Genomic DNA, 24,961 nt, shown 5'->3' on the forward strand with positions numbered 1-24,961 from the left:
ACTTTCCTTCCTTGCTCTCTACCAGTACTTTTGATACAAGAGCTACTATTAAATAAAAGGATTTCTTAACGAGAGGAACGTAAAAGAGAAAGTAGAATTCACCTTTCAAAAAGTTGCAGTGAAAGCACAAAGAGAAATCGCTCAGTCACAATCGCTTGGCACCAGGGGCCCCAAAACCAAGGCACGATTAATAGGATCACAGCTTCAGCAGTGAAATCTTCTTGAAAAGGGTGTCCTTTTATAGGAAGAGGTAAATTAACATAACTTATTATTCCATGGATAGTGCTTTGGTTTATTGTAACGATGACCAGGAATTAATGGAAGAGTTGCATCTGAAGCATGTCTCCAGGCAGTGGAGGAGTTTTGTTGATTCATCCATGGTCAATTTGGAAGCAGTTTTACTCCATAATGGGCACAAATATCCATCTATACAATGTCAACTGTGGTTGGCACATACAGTTGACATGAACAAAACTGTACAGATTTTTCACAAAAAATATGCTATCAAGAATACAAACGGAATATCTGTGCTGACCTAAAAGTGATAGCTTTGCTGACTGGGTTGCAAGGTGGATACACTAAATACTGGTGCTTTTTATGCAAGTGGGACAGCCGAGCGAAGGATTGTCAGTACATGGTAAAAAAAAAAAAAAAAAAAAAAAAAATGGCCCGACACCAGGCAAGAAAAATGTAGCGCATCCTCCTTTGGTGGATAAGTCAAAAATCTATTTACCTCCATTGCACATCAAGCTAAGTTTGATAAAAAAAAAAAAAAAAAAAAAATTTGTGAAAGCAAGAGACATAAAAGGAGAAGGATTTTCCTGTTCAAGGCAAAAGTTTCCTTGAATCAGTGAAGCCAAGACAAAAGAGGGAATTTTTGATGGGTCCTCAAATCAAACTGCTATACCAAGATAAGAATTCACTAGCTACATAAATAAGAGGCACCTCCGTAGCCAGGTGGGAAGGAGCAGCAGTGCGTAGCACACGCTTCTTGATTAGACCGGGGTTCGAGCCCGTCACCACCAAATACGGAGGATGCGGAAAGGTCAGGAATGACCACCGCATATTCACAGAGCAATATGGCCTTAGTTGCTAATGCTCCTAAAAAAAAAAAACCAAACCAAACCATAAATAAGAGCCTGGAAAGCATTCAAAAATGTTTGCCGGCACTTTTTAGGCAATGACAAATCAAAAAATTACAGTGAAATTGGGATGCAACATGTCATTAAAGCTTCATTTCCTACATTCCCATTTAGACTTTTTTCCTGAAAACTTGGGAGTGATCTCTGATAAACACAGTGAAAGATTTCACTAAGATATTTCTCAAATGGAAAAAAGATTCTAGGGGTAATGGAATCCAAATACATTGGCACCTCATAGAGGAGACACCAATGGACAATTATAAAAGGCAAAAAACAACAAAATAAGTGTTTTGTTATCAGATGACATTTCTGTAAATAGAATAAGGTTAACAGACTCGTTCAATGATTAGTACTGTATGTAACGTTTTCTTTAAAAAAAAAATTTTTTTTTTTGTGCCAACCAGTGTTTGGTTGGCAAAAACTGGCAAAACGGATAATGGTTGGCAAAACAGATAAAGGGCATGACGTCAAAATTTGCAGATAAGATCAGAGAGAGAGGTTAATGATCAGTGCCAAGCAGCACTCATCCAGGACAATTTGCATAAGCTTAAAGAATGGTCAGAAAAGTCAAAACTATATTTGAATACTGCAAATTGCAAGAGACTTGGAAGATAACTCAAAAATAACTTATACAGTAGACTCTCGATTTTCAGGGATAGATGGTTAAAAAAAAAAAAAAAATTTTTTTTTCCGGATAATTGATTTCCAGTTAATCCAAAAATATCAAACTGTTCGGTAACCTACTTAGAAAATATGGTGATATCCTGAAAAAGGCCTCTGAGGTTGGGAAAATTCATATTTTAGTATTAAATCAGCTCACACCAACCATAAGAATAAGCATTTACTGTAACTAGAATATTTATTTACATATTAAAATAAAATAAATATTTACAAAAAACTGCTATTATATTAAATATACATGTAAAAACATTAAAACTGTGATAAAATCCTTGAGATAAAATACACTAAAATAAACCGGATTAAAAGCGATAAAAACAATAAAAATCTCTGGAGCTTTCGGAAGCTTGCGCTCCCTTCCTCAGCAGTAACAAAACTTCCTGCAGCACGTCCATATATAACAGGCTCACGGTACCTATACACGTGGTGCAGTCGGCGCATGGTCTGAACTGGAAGCGGAAATAGCTCGGGAACGTGTTAAGCAAAACCGTTCATCCGTACTTAGGATAATAGTTTCAAACAGAGGATGCATACGCATACCTCTGTCCCTATTCATAATATTGTGGTCGGATGAACAGATTCGTAGGCTCTCGAGCCATTTACGGTTCCAGAACCCATGGAACCGTAAATGGCCTAGAGCGGCGAGTTAATAAACTGGTACAGGATTGGTTAAAGGCAGAGAAGATTTCCAGGGAGACCTTTTGGTTCTTACATGCTACTGGATGTCAACTCCCGAGGTTTTATGGACTTCCAAAAACTCATAAGACAGAAGTCCCACTCAGACCTATTGTATCATTTATAGGAAGCCCCACATATGCTTTGTCAGGGTATTTGGCTAAATTGATTTCGCCTATAGTGGGCCAGTCCAACTATGTCATAAAAGACAGTAAAGAATTTGTGAATTTTGTGAAAGATTTGACTGTAAATGAAAACGAGAGCATGATTTCTTTTGATGTGGTGTCACTATTCACATGCATTCCAATTAAACATGGAATATATTGTGTTAGAAGATCTTTGAGTAATGATGTCTCTTTGGGTAGTAGATCGCTTTTAAACGTAGAGGATATTTGTTCGGGTGTGGAACTTTGTCTGGCCAGCACCACTATGGTGTACCAAGGTGTTATGTACAAACAGGTTCACGGTACAGCCATGGGATCTCCTATTAGCGCCATCGTGGCCAATCTGGCCATGGAGGAGTTAGAGGAGAGGGTTTTTAGTGGATGTCAGTTTCCCATAAAGAAATGGAAAAGGTATGTTGATGATACCTTTACCGTGGTCCAGAAGGGGAGAGAGGATGATGCACTCCATTGGCTTAATAGCTTCTCTCAATTTATACAATTTACCTCAGAGGTGGAAACAGGAGGTACCCTTCCTTTCTTGGATGTACTGGTCTCTAGGGTAGGCCCTAGGCTAAAAACTTGTGTTTAAAAAACCTATGTGCAGAGGCCAGTACACCCATTATAGTTCAGCACAAGCTGGGCAGCATAAGAATAGTGTAGTGAAAGCTCTACTAGATAGAGCAGGGTCACACTGCACCACCTCTGAGGACAAAGAATGTGAAATTAGACGGGTCACAGCAGACCTTAGAAAATGCGGATACCCCCAGAGGATCATAGACAGATTTAGTAGAGGAATAGAGTCTAACCGTCAGGAACCGTTTGTTCCTGTCGCTACCGCATACATTCCTTACTATCCGGGCGTTACTGAGCATCTCGCTAGAATTTTGCGGGGCTATAAAACACGCTGTGTGCAGCTTCCCGGGCGGAGGTTGCACACAGTGTTGTCTCAGGTAAAAGACCCAATAGCAAAGGACCTGAGTAGTGGAGTAGTATACAGGATAGAATGCCCGGATTGTGGGGAATGTTATGTGGGCGAGACAAAACGACGGCTCAAGGATCGTCTGGGGGAGCATGCAAATGCTATAAAAACCGCTGATTACAATAAATCTGCTGTGGCCGAACATTTTTGGGAGAAGCAGCATCAAATTTCCCCAGAGGATGCGGTTATCATGGATCGAGCGCATGGGTTCTGGAACCGTAAATGGCTCGAGAGCCTACGAATCTGTTCATCCGACCACAATATTATGAATAGGGACAGAGGTATGCGTATGCATCCTCTGTTTGAAACTATTATCCTAAGTACGGATGAACGGTTTTGCTTAACACGTTCCCGAGCTATTTCCGCTTCCAGTTCAGACCATGCGCCGACTGCACCACGTGTATAGGTACCGTGAGCCTGTTATATATGGACGTGCTGCAGGAAGTTTTGTTACTGCTGAGGAAGGGAGCGCAAGCTTCCGAAAGCTCCAGAGATTTTTATTGTTTTTATCGCTTTTAATCCGGTTTATTTTAGTGTATTTTATCTCAAGGATTTTATCACAGTTTTAATGTTTTTACATGTATATTTAATATAATAGCAGTTTTTTGTAAATATTTATTTTATTTTAATATGTAAATAAATATTCTAGTTACAGTAAATGCTTATTCTTATGGTTGGTGTGAGCTGATTTAATACTAAATATGGTGATAAAAAAACTTACCACACACTACTCATGTGTCCCTTTATTTATTATTTTTTTTTATGTTGATTTTAAATCTAATAGATTCCCTTTATTTTTTACGATGTCACATATGGTTTGGTTCGGCCACCTACATTATAATGGTTCTTTAAAGATTTAACAGATGCACCATTCTCAAACTTTTGAATAATTCCAAGCTTTTGTTCAATGGAAAGCACAACTCTTTTGCATTTATCCATCATTTTCGCAACTTCTAAACAAAAAAAATATATTTTCTATATAAAAAAAAAAAAAAAAAAAAATTTACATCCGTGACTAAATAATGAAACAAAATTTGTCTTTTTGCAGGATGGCAGAACACAACAATCCACAGGATGCACTAAAACAAAACTAAACATTTATTTTTATTTTGAGCAGCTGGTGTGAAAACAGCAGGGACTGAGGGATAATAGGTACATTCATCTCCCAATCACGACTTATAACGCAGCTTGTCACTTATTTAAAACTTGCAAACATCTGTTTATACCTATTCTCAGTGCTTTTTTTGGGACAGTACACAACGGTACAGCATACCGGCACCTTTATTAACAGTGATGTGTGACATTTGGATGCAATGCACTTCAAAATTTCTAATATTCCGTAAATTTTTTTCACACTTTTACCTATTATTCAAATAAGCTTAAAATTATTTAACTAAATTTGTATTTTTTACTGTATTTTTAAGATATTTTCTATACAGGGTGTCTCAAAAATACACGGCATCACTTCAGGAATGAGTTCCTCATATGTAGGCAATAAAAATATTTTATATCAACATAGTTCCAGAAATGCTTGGTTCCCGAGTTATTAACCGGAATGTTTCATCTCCCGCAGGTGATTTCCTTCATCACAAGGTACTGACGGAATCTGGTGGTTTTCCATTCCGACCATGTACTCAAATCAGGAGCAAGTGGATGTGCACTTTATGTACGGTTTGGCGGACGGCAATGCTCTGGAGGCTCGTCATTTGTACCACGAAAGGTTCCCAGAATAAAGATGTCCAGACAGGAAAATGTTTGAAGGTATCCATCACTGCCTTTGTGAACATGGGACCTTTACGCCTTGTGCTGCCAACAAAGGATGACCAAGATCTACGACTCCTGGAGTAGAAGATGAGATTTTGGATGTTTGCATGCCACTCCTGGAAACAGCCACGTAGAATAGCAATGCAACTGGCTGTTCAACGTTCAACTATTTGGAAAGTGTTGCGAGAACAACTGTATCCTTACCATCTGCAACGGGTACAGGCCTTGTCACCAGCAGATTACCCTGTGTACATAAAGTGCATATCTGCTTGCTCCTGATTTGAGTACATGGTCGGAATGGGAAACCACCAGATTCTGTCAGCACCCTGTGATGAAGGAAATCACCTGCAGGAGATAAGACATTCCAGTAAATAACTCAGGAACCAAGCATTTCCGGAACTATGTTGATATAAAATATTTTTATTGTCTACATATGAGGAACTCATTCCTGAAGTTATGCCGTGTATTTTTTGAGACACCCTGTATAACCATTTTTATAATTCTAAATTACTCAGTCAGGCCTTTGTTAAACAAAGTCCTTTTATAGCAAATTATTTTGAATTCTCCTTGGAAGTTACATTTAAAATAGTTTCCGTTGAGCAAAGAAAATTTTTCGCATTTCTGGCCTTCAGACAATTTAGGTAATTAGTGCTGCTGCTGCACGAATTAAGAGAGCTAAAGCATTCTACAACTTAGTGGTACCTGGTAAAACCTATCCGACCACCTGTCCACATACGGAGGAGTCACTTTAGTCAAGAGTGAGCAGATCAAGGTGTATTCCCAATGGGCTCTGGCCCACCTTCTATTGCAGTGGTGTCCAACCTTTTCCCTTACAGGGGCCATATTCAAAAAAATTCAAAGTTAGATTTCTTTAGTATGTTACATTTCGATATCTTATTGCATGTAAAAGTAAAATTGAAAGTATTCAAAACTTTTTCGAAAATATTCGAAAAAATGAGAATTTTTTTGATAATTAACAACATTTAAAATGCTGTTTTAGTTCACTTTCCTCGCTGGCCATAAGTTGGACATCTTTGTGAATCAACCATAAGCACCCCGTTTGAGAATTAGAAAAGTGATTTTCTAATTCTCACACCCCAACAAACAATCATCTGTTTCGCGGAAGTGCGTTATCCAAATTTAACATCATTAAATAACATCATTCTTCTCTTTCTTGGTGATTCCTCTCTCTCTCTCTCTCTCTCTCTCTCTCTGGGTAACTCAGAATTTTTTTTTTTTTTTTGCCTGGTGCAGCAAAAGCCTCAGGCTTCCTTGCACCATATGGCTAATAATGATACATGGTCACAGTACCTGATTATCCGAATGACACTGACATTTTGGACAGTTTCAAAAAAAAAAAAAAAAAAAAATTCAAATTTAAGAACTAGTGACAATACCGATAACGAGAAAGGAAAACTAGGACAACGAAGGTATTAAATCCTTCTAAACATGAATTGTTGGCATTTGGTAAAAGTGAAGTTAGAAAATTGTCAATTAGGTTACAGTTAAATGAAAGATGCAATTCGTGGATTTCGGGGATACCTAATTGATAAGAAGGTTTCGGAAGAATTGAAGCATTTGATGAACGCTCTGAGTACAATACCAATTTCATCGAGTGAATGCGAACGACGATTTTCACAAATAAATCTGATTGCCAGCCCAACCAGCACTTTGTTGATGATAAAAACAGTTTCTTCAGTACTGTTTTTTAAAACTGTAGGCCCACCACTGACCTGCTTAGATCCAGCAAAATATGCCGATTCATGGCTGCTTCGGAAACGTTTTCAGCAACCGACACCCAAAGAGGAAGAAAATAGGTCGGCATAGGACAGGGGTCGGCAACCTGCAGTTCACGAGCCACATGCAGCTCTTTTAACATGTAGCTGAGGCTCTTTAACTTGACAGCTCACATGAAGCACAATTTGAAATGGAATTAAAGGACTTAAAAATCAAGGACATATGGAGTGCAAGGCTAAAATGTCTTAAAACTGAAATTGAGAATTTCGAGTGGCAAAAGGCTGCCCTTGCAATTCTACACAAATGGATGATAGATGACTTTAAAATGCAGACCAAATTGTGTTCGATGCGTGGAGTAGCTTACCGGACCCGTATATAAATTTGAAAATATTTGTGTTTGGATTTCTCTCAGTTTTTGGTTAGACGTATTTCTGCGAGAAAATATTTTTGAACATGAACTATATTAAAAATAAATCAAGAAACTGTAGTCTAAACAAGGCGAGCATATTTAAAGCTCAGCAGGTTTAATTATGACATACTCGCATGATATTGGGAGACACTTGCTCAAGAAATTCATCAGCAAAAGTCACATTAATTTGTACCTAATTGGGTGTTTGTTATGTTTTTTCAGTATTAATAAATACTATTTCAAAATATATATATATTTTTTTTTTTAATAAACACTTTCCCACTCTATTCCATTTCTTAAAAAACTCTTATCCCTCCTCTCCAAGGTTGAGCTGAGATGTGGCTCTTTGGATTCTCTCTCTTTTTTTTAAAATTATCTCAAAAATGGCTCTTCACTCAAAAATGGCTATCCACCTCTGGCATATGGTGTCGGATGAGAACTTAATAAAAATTTGGAATATTCTACAAAAACTTTATTATGAAATTATTTTTAATTACGTTATTATTTTACACACATTTTATTTTTTTATATACTTGAATAATAAATTTATGCTTAATAAACTGTGTGTTAATACACTTAATTAGTCTAAAAACATTACTACTAAAATAACAATATCAGGGAAAAAAAATTTTCAGAGTACTTTTCATATCATTTTAATTTTTTCCTGATAGCAAAGAATGAATACCGGCACCTATTTATTTACAAAAACAGCACTGCCTATTCTATTTATTACTTGAATTTTATGATTTCCAGTCAGTTTTTTTTTTTTTTTTTTTTTTCTTTTTAATTTGGGGCCTTGAACTGTTTGGGTTAATCTGATCCCAGTAAATCGAGAGTCTGCTGTATATTAGAAAAAGATAAATTTGACAAATTACAGTCCAGGCAGGAATGAAGTTCTCCATGCAGTGCAGACAGACAGCAAGGAATTTTTTGATGTCCTAGTAATGATTTATCAAATATTTCCTTGTGGAGATGTGAAGTCAAAATCCTACTTATAAATAAATTGTAAGACCATGCTTCAAATACTGTTCAAATATTCCTACTATGATTACACCTAAAAACAGAAAAGAGCTTCTTGAAAAGGTTCAAAGATGGTCAACATACTTGGTAAGATTGACAAAAAGATGCCTATATAAGAGAACACTTTTAACTACACTTTTAGCAACCAGATATCTTAAAAAGGATCTGACTGAGGTTTATAAGGCTCTCAGAGGAGGATAGTAATATAAAGATGAAATTTTCAGTTATAAATGATACTAGAACTAAGTGCCATAAATCCAAATTAACAGGGAAGAGTTTCAAGATTTGCAATTACTAATGATCTTGCAAGAATACCGGACAATCGTAACCATACAGCCAACAAGCTTGATCTTTTTCTCACAAACAACCCTTCTAAGTACACCATCGAAGTGAATGGTCCTTTAGGCATCTCAGATCACACCTTGGTGATTGTCTCTTCTCCAACAGAGCCTTTACCTCATGGCTATTCCCAACCTCGTGTTGTTTGGCATTACAAGAATGCAAACTGGGATGACCTGCGAGATTTCTTTTCTTCTTTCCCTTGGTCGGATTACTGTTGCAAAACTTCTGATGTCAACGTTTGCCCAGATCGTGTCAGTGAAATTAATCTTATAGGAATGGAATCCTTTATCTCACACTCCACTTTAAAATCTCATCTTTTCACCAAACCTTGGCTTTCCAATAAATGTGCTAAGGCTGTTCAAGAGAAGAACATTGCATATCGTAATTGGTTTGTTTCCAATTCTATATTTTCATTTTCTGCGTACACCAAAGCTCGCAACAATTGTAAAGCAGTTATTAATCAGTCGAAACTAGATTTTGAACAGGCTAAGAGTAGAAAACTTGCTTCTTGCCCTAATGGTAGCCGAGCATTCTGGTCTCTTGCCAAAGCTATTGGCCACAACTTTTGCCCATTTCTGCTACCACCTCTGTCAAAACCAGATGGTTCTGTTGTCACTTCAGCCAAGGATAAAGCTGACCTGCTAGCATCCCATTTTTATTCCAACTCATGTATTAATGATCTTGGTAAAACACCTCCCACCATTCCCAAAACGCTCCATTCAATGTCTCCTGAGGTCTTCCGTCAAAAGGATGTCAGAAGGATTTTGACGAATCTTGATGCTAAGAAAGCTCCAGATCCTGATGATATTTCTCCACTTGTTCTCAAAACCTGTGCTCCTGAACTTATTCCTGTTCTTTACCACCTTTTTTCACTTTCTTATTCCAAAGGTGTTTTTCCTTCTGCTTGTAAATTTACTCATATCCAGCCAGTTCCTAAAAAGGGTGACAAATCCCTCCCATCCAATTATCGTCCCATTGCAATTACTTCTAGTCTTTCTAAAGTAATGGAGAAATCAATTAACCGCCAATTCTTAAACTACCTAGAAATCCATCAGATCAATGATCGCCAGTATTAATTCCTTCAGTGTCGATCCACTGGTGATATTCTGGCTTATATCACCCATTTATTGACAAATTCAATGGAAAAGTTTGGTGAAACACAAGCAGTTACTCTTGACATCTCAAAGGTTTCAATCGTGTTTGGCATAAAGGTCTTCTAAACAAGCTTCCATCTTATGGTTTGCCAACTGTTTTTTGTAACTGGTTATACAGTTTTCTCTCTGATAGCTCACTGAGCATGATGGTAGATGGCTATCTGTCTTCTAACTTCTTCACTAATGCCGGTCTCCCCCAAGGTTCAGTTCCTTCCCCCACTCTTTTCCTCTTGTATATTGATGATGATTGCACATTGCATTCCATTTTGAGAAACCTTGTCCTGTTCAATCAGCTTCAACTCCTCAAATATCAGCTACCAATTCCTTAAATGCCAATCTCCAGATAATTCTCCAGTGGGGCGAAGAGAACTTAGTTAATTTCAATCCTTCTAAAACTCTGTCTTGTCTTATATCTCACAAAAAGGATTCTTTTGCTCTTATACTTATCTTTGGTGACACTCCAATTTCTAGGTATAGTGATATATCTCTTTTAGGGATTGTTTTGTTTGTTGTTGTTGTTTGTTATTTGGTTTTTAGAAGCATTAGCAACTAAGGCCATATTGCTCTAGGAATATGTGGTGGTCATTCCCTTGACTTTTCCGCATCCTCCGTATTTGGGGGTGACGGGCTCGAACCCCGCTTTTGGGGATTACCCTGACTTCTAATCTCTCTTGGCACAAGCACATTACTAATATTGCTTCCTCTGCATCTAAAAAACTTGGTTTCCTCTTTCGCTTTTGGCATTACTTGTCTTCCAAACAGCTGTTCACTCTGTACAAATCACAAATCCATCCTAACATGGAATAGTGTTCCCACATCTGGGGTGGTGCCCCCAAAACTTCTCTCAGGCTTCTAGATTCCATTCAGAAGAGGGCAGTTAGGTTAATTAATGACTATTCTCTAACAGTCTCTCTACTCACTGTCTCATAGATGTACTGCTTCTGCTGCCTGCCTTTCTACAGATACTTCCATGGGCACTGTTCTTCTGAATTGGCTTCTATAATTCCCACTCTCTCTTTCAAAACAGTCCGAACACGTGCCACCACCAGCCAACATCCATTTACTGTCTAACTTCAAACTCACAGAACCAACTTTTCATCTTCCTCGTTTATTCATTCAACTGCCATTTTCTGGAACAACCTTCCATCATATGTATTTCCTCAAAATTATAGTCTACAGAAGTTTAAGTCTAATGTCAACAAATATCTTCTTTTGTCTTCTCAACCTCCAACCCAAGCACAGTACTAAGTACTATAGGTTCTAATACCTCTCGTGTTTGGGGTTTGCATAAAAAAAAAAAAAAAATGGGATTATATAAAGTTTATTTTTAGCCAGCAAGTTCTTTAGGAATAAGTTATCTCCATGGGCAATTATAATTGAAGGCGTGGAGAAATAGAAAATTCAATGGTCAGTTGTACCAGCACATCTATGAGAAATGGAATTTTTTTTTTCCCTAGTGATGTAGAAAGAGCCTTCCACCATATTAGCATTAGCAAGAGCACATGATGTAAGAAAGCAAGCTTATATAGCATCAGCAAAAGAAAAAAGAAAAAAAAACAGCACACAACCCTTCTCATTTCACCCATCCACGTGCTCCAAATGTTTGTCCAGTTCTGCCTTGAGTCTGTTTAAGCTATCAACTTCCACGACAGATGGGCCGACCGGGCTAGCCGAGTGGGTAAAGTACCTGCCCGGCAACTCAAAGGTCGCGGGTTCGATTCCCGCCTCGGATCAAAGTACTGCAAAAACCTTGGGAGGTGCAATATGGCCACAGAAGCCGATGCGCCAACAACTACCAAATCAAAAAAAAAAAAAAAAAGACAGATGGAAGTTTGTTCCAGCAATCAACCACCAGCTGGCTAAAGGCAAACTTCAGCACATCTACCCTACAACTGTCTTTCCTCAATTTGAATTTGTCCTCTGAAGTGATTATTCTGAGCAAGAGGAAGAATCCCATCAGTACTGAGCATGCTCAAACCATTCAAGGCTTTATACACCTCAATCAGATCACCTCGCAGGTGCCTAGTCTCCAGACACTGCAATTTGCAAAATTTAAGCCTTTCTTCGTAAGAGCAACCCTTTGTTCCATTCACTAATGTTGTTGCCCATTTCTGTTCCGACAGCTCTACATTCTTCTTAAAATGAGGCCTCCAGACCTGTATACAGTACTCAAGGTGTGGCCTTATTACATATGACCATATGACTATTGCATACAAGGGGATAATTACATCTTTATTCCTGCTAGAAAAATTCCTGGATATTAGGGGTGGCCAACAAGTCGATCACGATCTACCAATCGATTGTGGCTTTAATTTCAGTCGATCACAACGAATTTTAAATATATCTATAAAAAATTGATTAGTCAAAATATAAAATGTTATTATTATTATGCGCCCCACTGCATAAGCTTATTACAAATCCGCTGAACCACGTGACTACTCTTGTCGCCATGCAGCCACTAGGCTTGTCTAGTGAAAATTCATGCAGTTACATTGTGGAGAGCATTGTGTATGTGTTGATTTCTTATTGACTTCACTTAATATTAATAACCGGACAGTACTTATATGTTAATTTAATACCCTTTGATTTAAAATGAATACTAGAGTAAAAAAAAATATCATTTTCATGAAGAGTGGGAACGAGAATACTTTTTTGTAATGTGGTTGTTTGATTTGCAATGCTTCCGTGGCTATACCCAAAAAAGGAAATTTAGAAAGGCATTTCAACACACTCCATGGTAAATACCAAATCGGATTATCCACCTAATAGTGACCATAGAAAAAATAAATTAAAAGAATGTAAATCCAGATTATTTTGCACAACAAAATTTCTTCATTTATAATCTAAATCAGTAACTGCAGCATCATTTGAAGTGAGCCATCTTGCAAAAAAATGCAAGCCATTTTCTGATGGTCAATTCATCAGACACATTTTTAGAAATAATAGATTCTCTTTTTGAAAATTTCATTAACACAGCTGAATTGCTCGTTTTTATTTGAATGGTGTTTGATGATTCTGCCACTAGAGAAGAACCTGGGTGTGGTTTTGTTAAAAGAAAGAACTGGAGGTCTTGATATATTTAATGCATTCAAAAATGTTATTGAACAACTTAAATTGCTACTATTTAAGCTCGTATCAATAACAACAGATGAAGCTAAAGCAATGATGGGACATCTTAAGGGATTCATTGCATTATGCCAAATGAATTCCCAGATTTGAGTTACCGCTGTATCATCCACCCACCATCAAGTGTTAACCAGCAAAAGATTAAAATTAAGTATTATGGACATAGCTTTATAAATATTGTGAATTCCATAAGAGGACACAATCTCTTCAAAGGAGACTTTTCAAAATGCAACTCGATGAAAATGAACCAGATCTGATATTACACACAGATGTGAAGTGGCAGAGTCAGAGCAAGTTTCTACAGAGATTTCCAAATTTGCTGAATGAAATTAAAAAAAATTTGTTGATCAAAGGGGAGATGATTATCAGCAGCAAAAAATACAGAGTGATTGAGTGATCTGGTTTTTTTTGGCATATTTCACCAGTAAAGTAAGTGATCTGATTTGGAATTACAGTACAAGAAAAAAAATAAAAATGTGGGTGACATGATTAGTAGTATTTCTGCATATAAATATCAATTTTTGCAATGGCTAAAGATCTCAAAGAAAAAAAATTTGATCATTTTGCAAATATTAAGATCATTTGCAAAAATATCCTGTTTTTGAATTTAATAGTGAGAAATGTGTTTCTGAAATTGAGAAAGTTGTTGATAATTTTAAAACCAGATTCGGTGATTTTAAAACAATTGAAGAAATTGTTCAATATATTTCTTATCCATTTAATGTTCACTTAGATACGAAACAAATTGCAGAAAAAATCTCTAAGATTTTTCACATGCAGAAAATATTACTTGAAAATTAAATTATTACATTGCGAAACAATATCTTCCTAAAAGCCAGATCATCAGAAAAAGACTTCTGAAAATATGTTTTTGCCGAGAAAAGTACCCAAATGTAAAAAAAATGAATTGAACTTTTAAATTCCCGTTTTGGTTCCACATCTCTATGTGAATTGGCCTTTTTTGTATTTGAAACAAACAAAAAACAAAGAATTGCTCTACTTTTACAGACTTGCATACAGAAGATTCTTATCACAGTATATATCCCCAATTTTGAAAACTTGGCAGATGGCATGAATACACAAGCTTCACATAAATTAAAAATTTAAATATGCATGAATTTAAAATAAGAATTCTGAATTATATTTAATTTTAAAATTTATAAACATTTTTCAGTATGTGTTGATTAACTTTTTTAACCATGTGCAACGAAATTCTTGCGATGGTAGATTGCGGCACATTTTGAAGGAAAAAAAGACGATCTCATATCATTGACAAGACACCAAGTCTACCTTGCAGACCATCTGCACTACTCAGAAAACTTCATATCTGCCTGCACAATTATCCCCAAGGACATTTTCACTCTCTACCACTGGGGTTACTACTTCCCATAAGTAGTACTTTACATTTGTCAAAGTTAAACATCAATTGCCACCTCTCAGCCCATTTGCTCAACTTTTCTAGATCCTGTTGCAGCAGCATACTGTCATTAGTGTTATTAACAATCCTGCCAACCTTTGTATCATCTGCAAACTAACTTGGATATTAAGCCTGATATACCATCAATATCATTGATGAATACAGAAAACAACAATGGACCCAACACTGAACCCTGGGGGACTCCACTAATAACATTAGTCCATGAAGAGCAGTGTCCATTGATTACCACTCTGTCTTCTCCCACTCAACCATCTCTTTATCCATAGCAGCAATTTGTCTCCAATGCCACACTACTCCAATTTGTGCAGCAGTGTTCCACAGGCAACAGTATCAAAAGCCTTTCTAAGATCCAAATATATGATATCAAAATTATTCTTTGCATCCAGTTCCATTGCGACTACATCATAGTGACTACATCATCGGTCAGACAAGACTTCCATTTAACAAACCAATGCTGTGTCCAAGCTATAACTGAAGTCTTGTCTAGATGACCCTGCAATGCTTCTTTAATCAGTGCCTCCATTAATTTCCCTGGAACAGAAGTTAAACTAACAGGTCCATAATTACCTGTCTCCCCCTTTGTTCCTTCTTTGTGGATTAGGGTCACATTTGCACATCACCAGTCCCTGGGTATCTCCCTGAGTCCAAGGAAGCTCATATAATTATGGGTTTACTTACTTCTTTTGCTGCCTCCTTTAATATAACTGGATAGATTCCATCCACCCCAGGTGCCTTTCTTATGTTTATCTTCAACAATTTCTCTTCCACTTTACTCTCAGTTATTACAAGATTATCTAGCTTATTGCCAGAGTTTAATACACATCTGGCATTCCCCTCCCTGAATAACCCCTCATGTGTGAACATAAATGAAAAATATTCATTTAGTTTGTTAGCTACCTGAGCAGGATCATCAACAGTTGAACCATCAATATCAAGAGTTTACCATAAATAAAGAACTCTTTTCTGTTTTTCTTTGCATCCTTTGCAAAAAGATTTCTCATAATCTGCCTTTGCCTGACTAACCTCCTTTGTGACTTGGTTATAGACCAGTTTATATCTATCATAGGATTCTGTTTCCTTTAATTTATATGTATCCCATGCATTTTTTTTTTTTTTTTTTTTTTCCCTCTGCCACAGGTCTAATTAGTTCAACTGACATCCATCTAGGCCTAAATATTGAACAATATTTCTTAGTTGGTATGAAAAGCGTAGTAGCTTCCAAGATTAATTCTTTGAATGCTTCCCATTTTGAATTTGCTGTTGGTATCATCAGTTGGTCCCACCATATAGAATTTAAATACTGTCTCAGACAACCATAGTTATCTTTAGGAAAGCAAAAACCCTTCCCTTTACCCCTGATGGTAGTTACCTCTTTGAGTAAATCCCACTTCAGCACACTGTGATCATTGCCACCTAGTGGTTCCTTTATCTGCAGATTCTTAATGCATGAAGAATCACTACTGATAATCAGATCAAGAGTATTACTCCCTCTAGTTGCCTCCCAAACATGCTGCTGAAGAAAACAATCATGCAGTAAATCCACCAAACTCTTGCTAGAGTGCGAGCGACCAACCCACAAATTCCAGTCAATCTTTGAGAAAATCAAATCGCCCATTATAAGACACACTGATTTAGTGGCCCACTATTTCTCCACACAATTGCTTGCTATATACTCATCAGATTCATTAGGCCTATAACACAAACCAAACAGACTCAACATTGCATTGTCAACCAACATCAATTGGATGCACTTCCTTAGATTTTGTGTTTCTTACCTAACAGCATAACCTCTCCTGCTTTCCTGTCCTGATTATCCTTTCTGTACAATGTGTACAGAAAGGATAGACAGGACGCCAAATTCCAATTCTGCACTGCTTATGTCTGTGTGACACCATATCTCTGATATCCCAACAATATCTGCCTTTGATGGCTTGACTAGCGGTTCAAGCTCATCAAATTTATTATCTATTACTCCTAGCATTGGTGTACATTCAAGTATACATGCACCTGTTTCTACTCTTAGTTACCCTAACACAGCCCACATATTTACTTGTTCTACTATAACTCCCAGCAGTCCTGGAAATCCCCTTTGGTTTGCTTTCCAGGCAACTGCTCAACTGCATTTCAATAGAAATGCAGTGCAAGAATCACTTTCACCTCTGCCAGTGGCTATTGTTAATCTATTAGTCTGTGTATCCCCCAAGCTAGCAGTTTTCCGACCCACCTAACTCTGTCTCGATAGCATCAGCAAATATTCTTGCACCCTTTCTATTTAAGTGTATCCTATCCCTGTAGAAGCAGTCTCTCCTGTTAACAAGCACAGACCAGGCTGAGAAAAATTCTACCCCTTGAGACTTGCACAATCTCTCCAGGGCCAAATTGATCGCCAAGGCTCTCATCATATACTCCCTCCTATTGTGTCTGGGCAGCAACTACTAATCTTTGTAAAATCCAAAATGTTGAGCCAAGGACAGAATTCAATATGGAATTAAGAAACAGCCATTTTTTACTTTAGACAATGGGGCTGATTAGAGCAAAGAATGTAACCATTTTATTCTTTTCCTACTAATAAACTAACTAAAACAAAATTCATGCAGCAGAAGTGTGATTTCTTAAAGAGTTTAGTAGTATATCCACTTAGTGTCCTTCCTAACAATGTAGAAAGTCATATTTTTCCTTTGCAAGAAGACTGTCTGTCTGTCTTCCCTACATCTAGTACTCCAGTTCATCTCATAAGCGTCTTCATATGGGGTGTGAAATCTGGCCTCTGAACTAGGCAGCCCAATTTTTTGAAGCAGTTGTCCACAAACCAGTCTGTATGATCCTCGCTATATGCTATAGAGTGGAATTATGGTACTGATACTCACAAAGGGACCATTTCCACACTACTAAAATGTAGATAGCCTACAACTGTCCAAAACGTCCAAGTAGGTCATTGAATTCATTGCATCAGATGCTATCACCAAAGACCAAATAAGAACCAACTGAAATAATTCCAAGCAATCAAACTATTTCCAACAAACTTTGCAATCAAGACAATACACCTCAATGTGAAATGCTCTCTGGGCAATCTTCACACCAGTATATATCTACTGCAATTAAATGTTACATAGCCACTGTTCTAGAGACCATGAAAGTTGAAAATGATCCCAGTCCAAATGCTGGTTAGCACTGATGATCATGCTATTGGGCTTATGCACAGCTGACCTACTATTTTACCCATGACTTACATTTCCCTGCAGATGGTTGATATACTAATGAACATTCCCACAGCTCCTTGAACCTGTTCCCTGACATTTTTTTCAGACAACTTGCACAAGGCATGAACTGCACTCTGTGGTTCAAGCATGTTTGAATTTGTGAGAATGTCAAGAACATTTTTTCGTTGAAGTTTTACCTACCGTCTTCTATCTTTGAATAAGATCTGCCACAATGAATTTGGGAGATTCTGATGTGTCAAAATGGACACACAGAAAGGTTACAGATGCAGCATCCAACTACTGTCCCACATTGAAAGTCTAAGTTCTGTATATTCAAGGTACATACTAGCTTCTAACATACTGCTACTGCACAGACAGACCCACAAGTTTTATACTGGTATATCTCAGCCAATAAGTAAACGTAAGAGATTTCTGGCATGGTATAGAATATTCATAGGGGGGTCCAAATACTTTTGGTCATATAACACAAACATGGAAAGGGCTAAACATTTACCCAAATATTTTATTTGTAGAATGATATATTTGTATTTAGTAAAAATATTTTATAAACTTATTTAGAAACTACATTGTAAATTTATTTTTGTTACTTATGTGTTCAGGGTTAAGTCGGTCATCACTGATATTATGAACAAATATTACCTCAAAATATATTTAGGGAACAAATTTTGTATTAAAAAACAACATAATGGAGATATAATATGCTTCAAGAAAATTTCAAGGATTATATGACATAAATAAACTATATGAATTGAAAAGGATATGTCAATATACATATATAAATGTGTGTGCGTGTGTGTGTAAACTGGTCAGGTGCAGAATAATTCAGGAAACAGAGCATGAGTTTGTTAATGGGAATTCAAGTCTCAATTAATTATGAGTTACTACGAAGTTTTCACAAAAGAGTTAGATGCAAAAATGAATTTTAACATATCCAATTTAAACTTTAGTACAATTTGAGGTTCACAGTAATGCCTTTCATATAAATTGCAGCTTTAGCGGAAAGTTTCTCCAAAGGATAAAGGATAGTTAATTAGCAAGACACAAAGGATATTGCAGGAGAAAGGACAGTTAATTTGCAAGACAAAGGGCAGATAAATACCTATTTTTTCTGCTCAAACTTGTTCAGTAAACACAGAGTACACTACTGACAAAAGAGTGCAAATAAAAGTCCACCACACATATACTATGAATATAATTTTTTCAAGGATACTTTAAATAGGGCAAAAAAATAGCATTAGCAAAGGCATATGATGCAAGAAAGAAAGCTTAGAAAGCATCATCCAAAAAAAAATCCCATTTCACACATACATTTTCCCTAAAGGCTTGTCCAGCTCTTCCTTGAATTTATTTAAGCTATAAACTTCCACAATGACAGATGGAAGTTTGTTCCAGCAATCAACTACATAATGGAGATATAATATGCTTCAAGAAAATTAAGGGGTATATCACATAAATAAACTATATGAATTGAAAAGAATATGTCAATATACATATATAAGTGTGTGTGTGTGTGTGTGTGTGTGTGTGTGTGTGTGTGTGTGTGTGTAAACTGGTCAGGTGCTGGCTAAAGGCAAATTTCCACACGTCTCTTCTAGAACTGCCTTTCCTCAATTTGAATTTATGCCCCCCCAGGTTTGAAATCTGAGCAACAGGAAGAGTCCAATCAACCCATTCAAGGCCTTATACACCTCAATCCGATCACCTTGCAGGTGCTTAGCCTCCAGATGCCGCGGTCTGCAGAACTTAAGCTTTTCTTTGTAAGAGCACACCTTTGTTTTGCTGACCAATCTTGTTGCCTTTCTCTGTACTTGTTCTAGCTATTCTACATTCTCCCTAAAATGAGGCCTCCAGACCTATAAGCAGTACTCAAGGTGCAGCCTGACTATTGGTTTATACAAAGGAATAATCACCTCCTTATCCCTACTAGCAAAATTCCTGTATATCACTGACAAGACCCAGTGGCAGCCTGTTCAAAAACTTCATGTGACTGCACAATTACCCTCAGGTCTTTTTCATTCTCTACCACCGAGTCTTGTACCGCACAGTTGGTACGTTTCAATATTAAACTTCAGCTGCCACTTCTCAGCCCATCTGCACAGCTTTTATGTATCCTGTTGCAGGAGCATACTGTCATTAACAACTGTGCCAACTTTTGCATCATCTGCAAATTAGACATTAAGCCTGATGTACCTTCATCAATATAAATGATAAAAATATAAACATTTTATTTATATTTTATTTTATTTTTTTATTAATTATTATTATTTAGTTATTTATTTTTTTTTTTTTTGTTTTTATCATTTTGTTCGGATTTTTTTTTTTTTTTTTTTTTTTGGCTGGTGCAGCATAAGCCATAGGCTTTCTTGCACCATGCAGCCGTTACTAATACTAGGACTCCACTAATAACATTAGTCCACGAAGAGCAGTGTCCATTAATTACCACCATCTTCTCCCTTTCAACAACAACACTTTTATCCACTGTAGCCCTTTATGTCATAGTGCTCCAATTTGTACAGTAGTCTTCTATGTGCAACAGTATTAAAAGGTTTCCTGAAATCCAAGTATATGATATCAAAATTATTTTTTGCATTCAGTTCCATTCTGACCACATCATATTATCCAATCAAATTGGCCAAACAAGACTTCCCATTAACAAATCCAATGCAAAACTGCCTGAGACCACTGTAGTTACCTTTACGAAAGGAAAACCCTTCCTTTTAGCCCTGATGGTAGTTATGTCTTTAAGTAAATCTCACATCAGTACACTCTGATCACTGCCACTCAGTGGTTCCTTTATCTGCAAATTCTTAATGCACAAATAATCACTGCTGATAATCAGATCATGAGTATATTACTCCCTTGTATTGGTTGCCTCTCGAAAATGCTGCTGCTGTAGAAAACAATCATCTAATAAATCCACAAAAGTCTTGCTAGTATGCGAGTGACCAACTCACAAGTTCCAATCAATACCTGGGGAATTAATCCCCAACATAAGACATTTTAATTTACTGTACCACTATTTCTCTGTACAATTATTCATTGTACTCATCAGAGTCATTAGGCCTATAACACACCAAACTGGCTCAAAAATTGCACTGTCCATCTATGTCAACTGGGTGCACTTCCTCAGATTTTGTGTTTCTTAACTAACAGCGTAACTCCTCCTCTTCTATTCTGTCTATATCCTTTCTGTACACAGTGTACTCCCCATATTCCAATTCTGCACTGTTGATATGTGTGACACCATGTCTCTGATATCCAACAATATCTGCCTTTGATGTCTTGACCAGCACATCAAATTTATTTACTATACTACTAGCATTGGTGTACATGCAAGTATACATGCACTTGTTCTTATTCTTAGTTACCCTAACACAGCCCATTATTTACTTGTTCCATGATGACTCTCATCAATCTGTGAAATCCTGAGCGCCTCGCTTTCTAGGCTGCTGCACATTACAATAGAAGCAGCGCAAGAATTAAATTACTTTCCCCTGTGCCTACTGTTAATCTTTTAGCCTGTGAATGCTCAATAATCTAGAAGTTTTCCAACCCACCTAACACTACCTTGATAGCATCGGCAAATATTCTTGCAACTTTTTTTAAGTGTATCCCATCCCTGTAGAAGCAATCTCTCCTGTTAACAAGCACAGACCACGCTGAAAAAGATTCTACCCCACGAGCCTTGCATAATCTCTCCAGGGCTGAATTGATCAACAAGGCTCTCATCGTATATTCCCTCCTGTTGTGTCTGGGCAGAATTGCAGACACTTTCAAATTTAACCCTAATGTGCAATCTTTTTCAACATTGACCTGTACTTGTTAAGTAAATCTGCAGATCTCCTACTCTTAATGTCATTAGTGCCAACACGTACAACAATATTACCTTTTGTGCCATTAAAAAATGATATCTGCTCAACATCAACTTTTGCCTCTGGCAGACATACCCTGGTCCTATTCCACCTATTCTTTTTGCACAATATGTTACCTGTCTCCCTGATAATAGAGTCACCGACAATAACTAGCTCTTGTGGGACCAGCACATTCCGCCTTGCAGATTGTTACTGTGTTGCCTGATGCACAAGAGTGAGCTCTGGTTTTGAGTTGGGCAGCTGAGAGCTTGATGGGTCCCCCACTTTAATACCTTCAAGAGTATCTACTCGATTCTTCAAACTCTCATAGACACCTAACAGAACGCCGAATTGGTGCCTAATTTCTTGACACTCTTTACACCTAACAATCAAAGACATCCTCCTTGGCTAGATAATGTCCTGTTCCAGAAGGGACAGCAAAAGTTTCACAAGTTGCACATTTTTTTTAGGCCGCAATGCATTGGAGAATGCCACCTTCGGTTGTCCCCCAAGCCACAGCACTTCCACTACTTTGTGCCTGTTGCTTTGCTGCTCTAGCCTGGGGCATGATTTCCATTTGAATACAATTGATTAACAATGAAAATTAATAAGATTAATAAATGTAATTAATTAATTGTCAATACTAGACTACAGCAATACCTCGCTCAGCAAAGCTTCAAACAGCATGAGTTTCACTATAACAGTTTTCAATTAAGTTTAAGTTTAAAATTTACTGTACATATTAAAACTCATTCAATATCCTAGACACCTACTCTACATACATGCTGCATTGTTGTAGCCTAGGTACTCGTACATATATGCTGCGTTGTCGTAGCCTAGGTACTCGTACATATATGCTACGGTGCCAACTCTGTTGTCCCACATGCACATGTGCAAATAGCAACGTGCAACAGTGTTCAGTATTTTTAATTCCATCCTGGCGAGATGTGAAAAATTTTCAAACTTTTCATTGCACAATTTATTTTTTTACTCCTTTAAATACAATTTAAAATATATTTGCATCTTGGCTAGAAATCACTGCCAACAACATGCATTCTGTTTAGTAGCATGTTTTGCCCCATTTGGCAAATGATTTCACTGGTTTTGAATCACAAATTCAGACAATTACCGAAGGCATTGTGAAGATCAGAAAAGACTTGGGATTCGAAACTTTGGACACTGCCAGTGTATGTGACTCCACTGACTCACATGCACATGACAATTGATGCAACTCTCTTTGAAATTGACAAGCAAACCGCATAGGAAGAAGAGGAAAACAATTATGAAGTGGATAACACCGACATGGCACCAAAGAATTTAATAGAAGAATTGGAGAAAGTTTTTTTTTTGGGGGGGGGGGGTTGACATGGTCTGAGAGGCGATTATGAATGGAGATCTGGATGTTGAATATAGCATCAAGATATGGCAATTTTACAAGATGGGATTTGATGCTACAAAGACTTTCACATAACATGGAACAGTTTTGGTACCAATTATCAGTGCTATGCGGAGTATTGCTGTAATCTAATAGATTCCTAAACGCAGTGATATGTATTACTCTATCTAGTTTATACCTTGTTCTAATAAGTTTGGAATATAATTATGCTATACTGCAATGACCATAATGTTAAATTAGTTATTACCCTAGCTAAACAAAGATATTTGCCCAACAAGTGATTTTGAGCTATAAGTTAATTATAATAGATAAAAAAAATTACCCAACTAACGCCAACCTAATTGATTCAAACTTTACAGCTACCTATTTGAATTCCCCTACCATTCACACTATACTATAATAATGACAGCACGATTGGAACAAAATAATGGTTGTGTTATATTAAATAGAAACCTGCAAAATCTTTGGCTAAACTAAAAATAAAAAGTGTGACTAGAACAATAAAGCTACTTATAGAGCATGATATAATATGACAGTTAAGTCAATAAAATAGCAAAAAAGGCTTCAAACACTTATGATTTTTTGGAGCTGGAAATTCACTGCTTGCACATGTATAATCTCATCCACAGTTTTGGGGGCATGACAAGTGCCCCCAAATAAATAAATAAATAACAATGTAATCCTAAAACAATAACAGTACACAATATCTGTCCTGTAAACTTACCAGATTTATACATATGTGGAACAGATGGATGAGCATACTCAAGAGAAATATCCGGATCATTCAATACTCTATTGATAATAAATCTTGATAAGCCAATAACATCACTGTTAGAGCTCAGTGGTATAATCTCACTAAAAATTGTCTAATAAAAAATAAAATAAACATTATTTTCTAAAAAAATTACATTATTCAATTTCAGAAATATTAAAAATATTTATGGCATACTTATTTTACAAGATCAAATTAAAACTTAGTGCATTACTATAAAAAACAGGTGCTTGCCAGGAATTCAAGTATACAGTGGCATGACAAGTGTCTCCCCCCACCCCAAGAAAACAACAATAATCAAGTGTATACTTGCTCTGGTTCAAGAAGATTTAGTTTTACTGAGAAATTCCATTGTTAGGGAAATGGGAAACATTTTTGATGTGTAAACATCTTTGGCGACACCTACTAAATTTCAGACGGTAGTAAAATCAATTTGTCATGATTTGCGATGTGGAAATGACGTCATTTCCATTTCATAACAAAAAAAAACGGAGTCGGGAGAGGAGATCACGCAAAAGACCATGGGAGTTGATCTTGGATGTGCTCAGAGCTGACGTAAACCAGCTGGTTGCAGGAAAAACGTTTATGATTCGGGGAATACCACTCAGGTGACTTTGGGCTAACCATTGTCACCCATGGCAGAAACCTTTTGGTAACCAGAGAAATGGATATCTTGAGGACAGTTATCCTGGATGTGGTCAGAGCTGGTTTATGCCAGCTCTGAGCACATCCAAGATTATTACATTACATGCGCTTCAGCCTTACCAGTTGAAGCGCATGTAATGTAGGCATTACAGAACCCGTCTGTATTACTGAAGCAGTTGTATATTTCCATCAAGAGGCAAATCAAACGTTTTTCCGCAACCAGCTTGGCTGGTCAAGAATATTTGAATCGGTTTGCAATTGGCAGATAAGACTCCAAAATTACATGCACGAGTAGAATTTTTCGCTTATCATTGGCCATTCTCATTAAAAAATAAGTGGAAGAACTCTTCGTTGGTCATCAAGTTTTCACATTTCTTTGCAATTGCACTGAGTCTGTTGAGCATGGCAAGCTTTAGAATCTCATTCATCTCGCTGTTTGGATGACTAA

The 24,961-nt window shown here is 37.0% G+C and overlaps 1 protein-coding gene across 1 annotated transcript in view; it reads right to left on the reverse strand.

The window, feature by feature from the left end:
- Positions 1-24,961, reverse strand: part of LOC150089540 (abnormal spindle-like microcephaly-associated protein homolog) — a 309,620-nt gene that overhangs the window by 249,368 nt on the left and 35,291 nt on the right. The window contains exon 4 of the mRNA XM_090390020.1: positions 23,821-23,962. Within this exon, the coding sequence (XP_090246146.1) occupies positions 23,821-23,962 (142 nt within the window). The remainder of the gene's footprint in view (positions 1-23,820; positions 23,963-24,961) is intronic.

The sequence above is a fragment of the Mastigoproctus giganteus genome, chromosome 2 (genome assembly GCF_048544385.1).
Source record: "Mastigoproctus giganteus isolate SK-2022 chromosome 2, ASM4854438v1, whole genome shotgun sequence".
NCBI lineage: Eukaryota > Metazoa > Arthropoda > Arachnida > Uropygi > Thelyphonidae > Mastigoproctus > Mastigoproctus giganteus.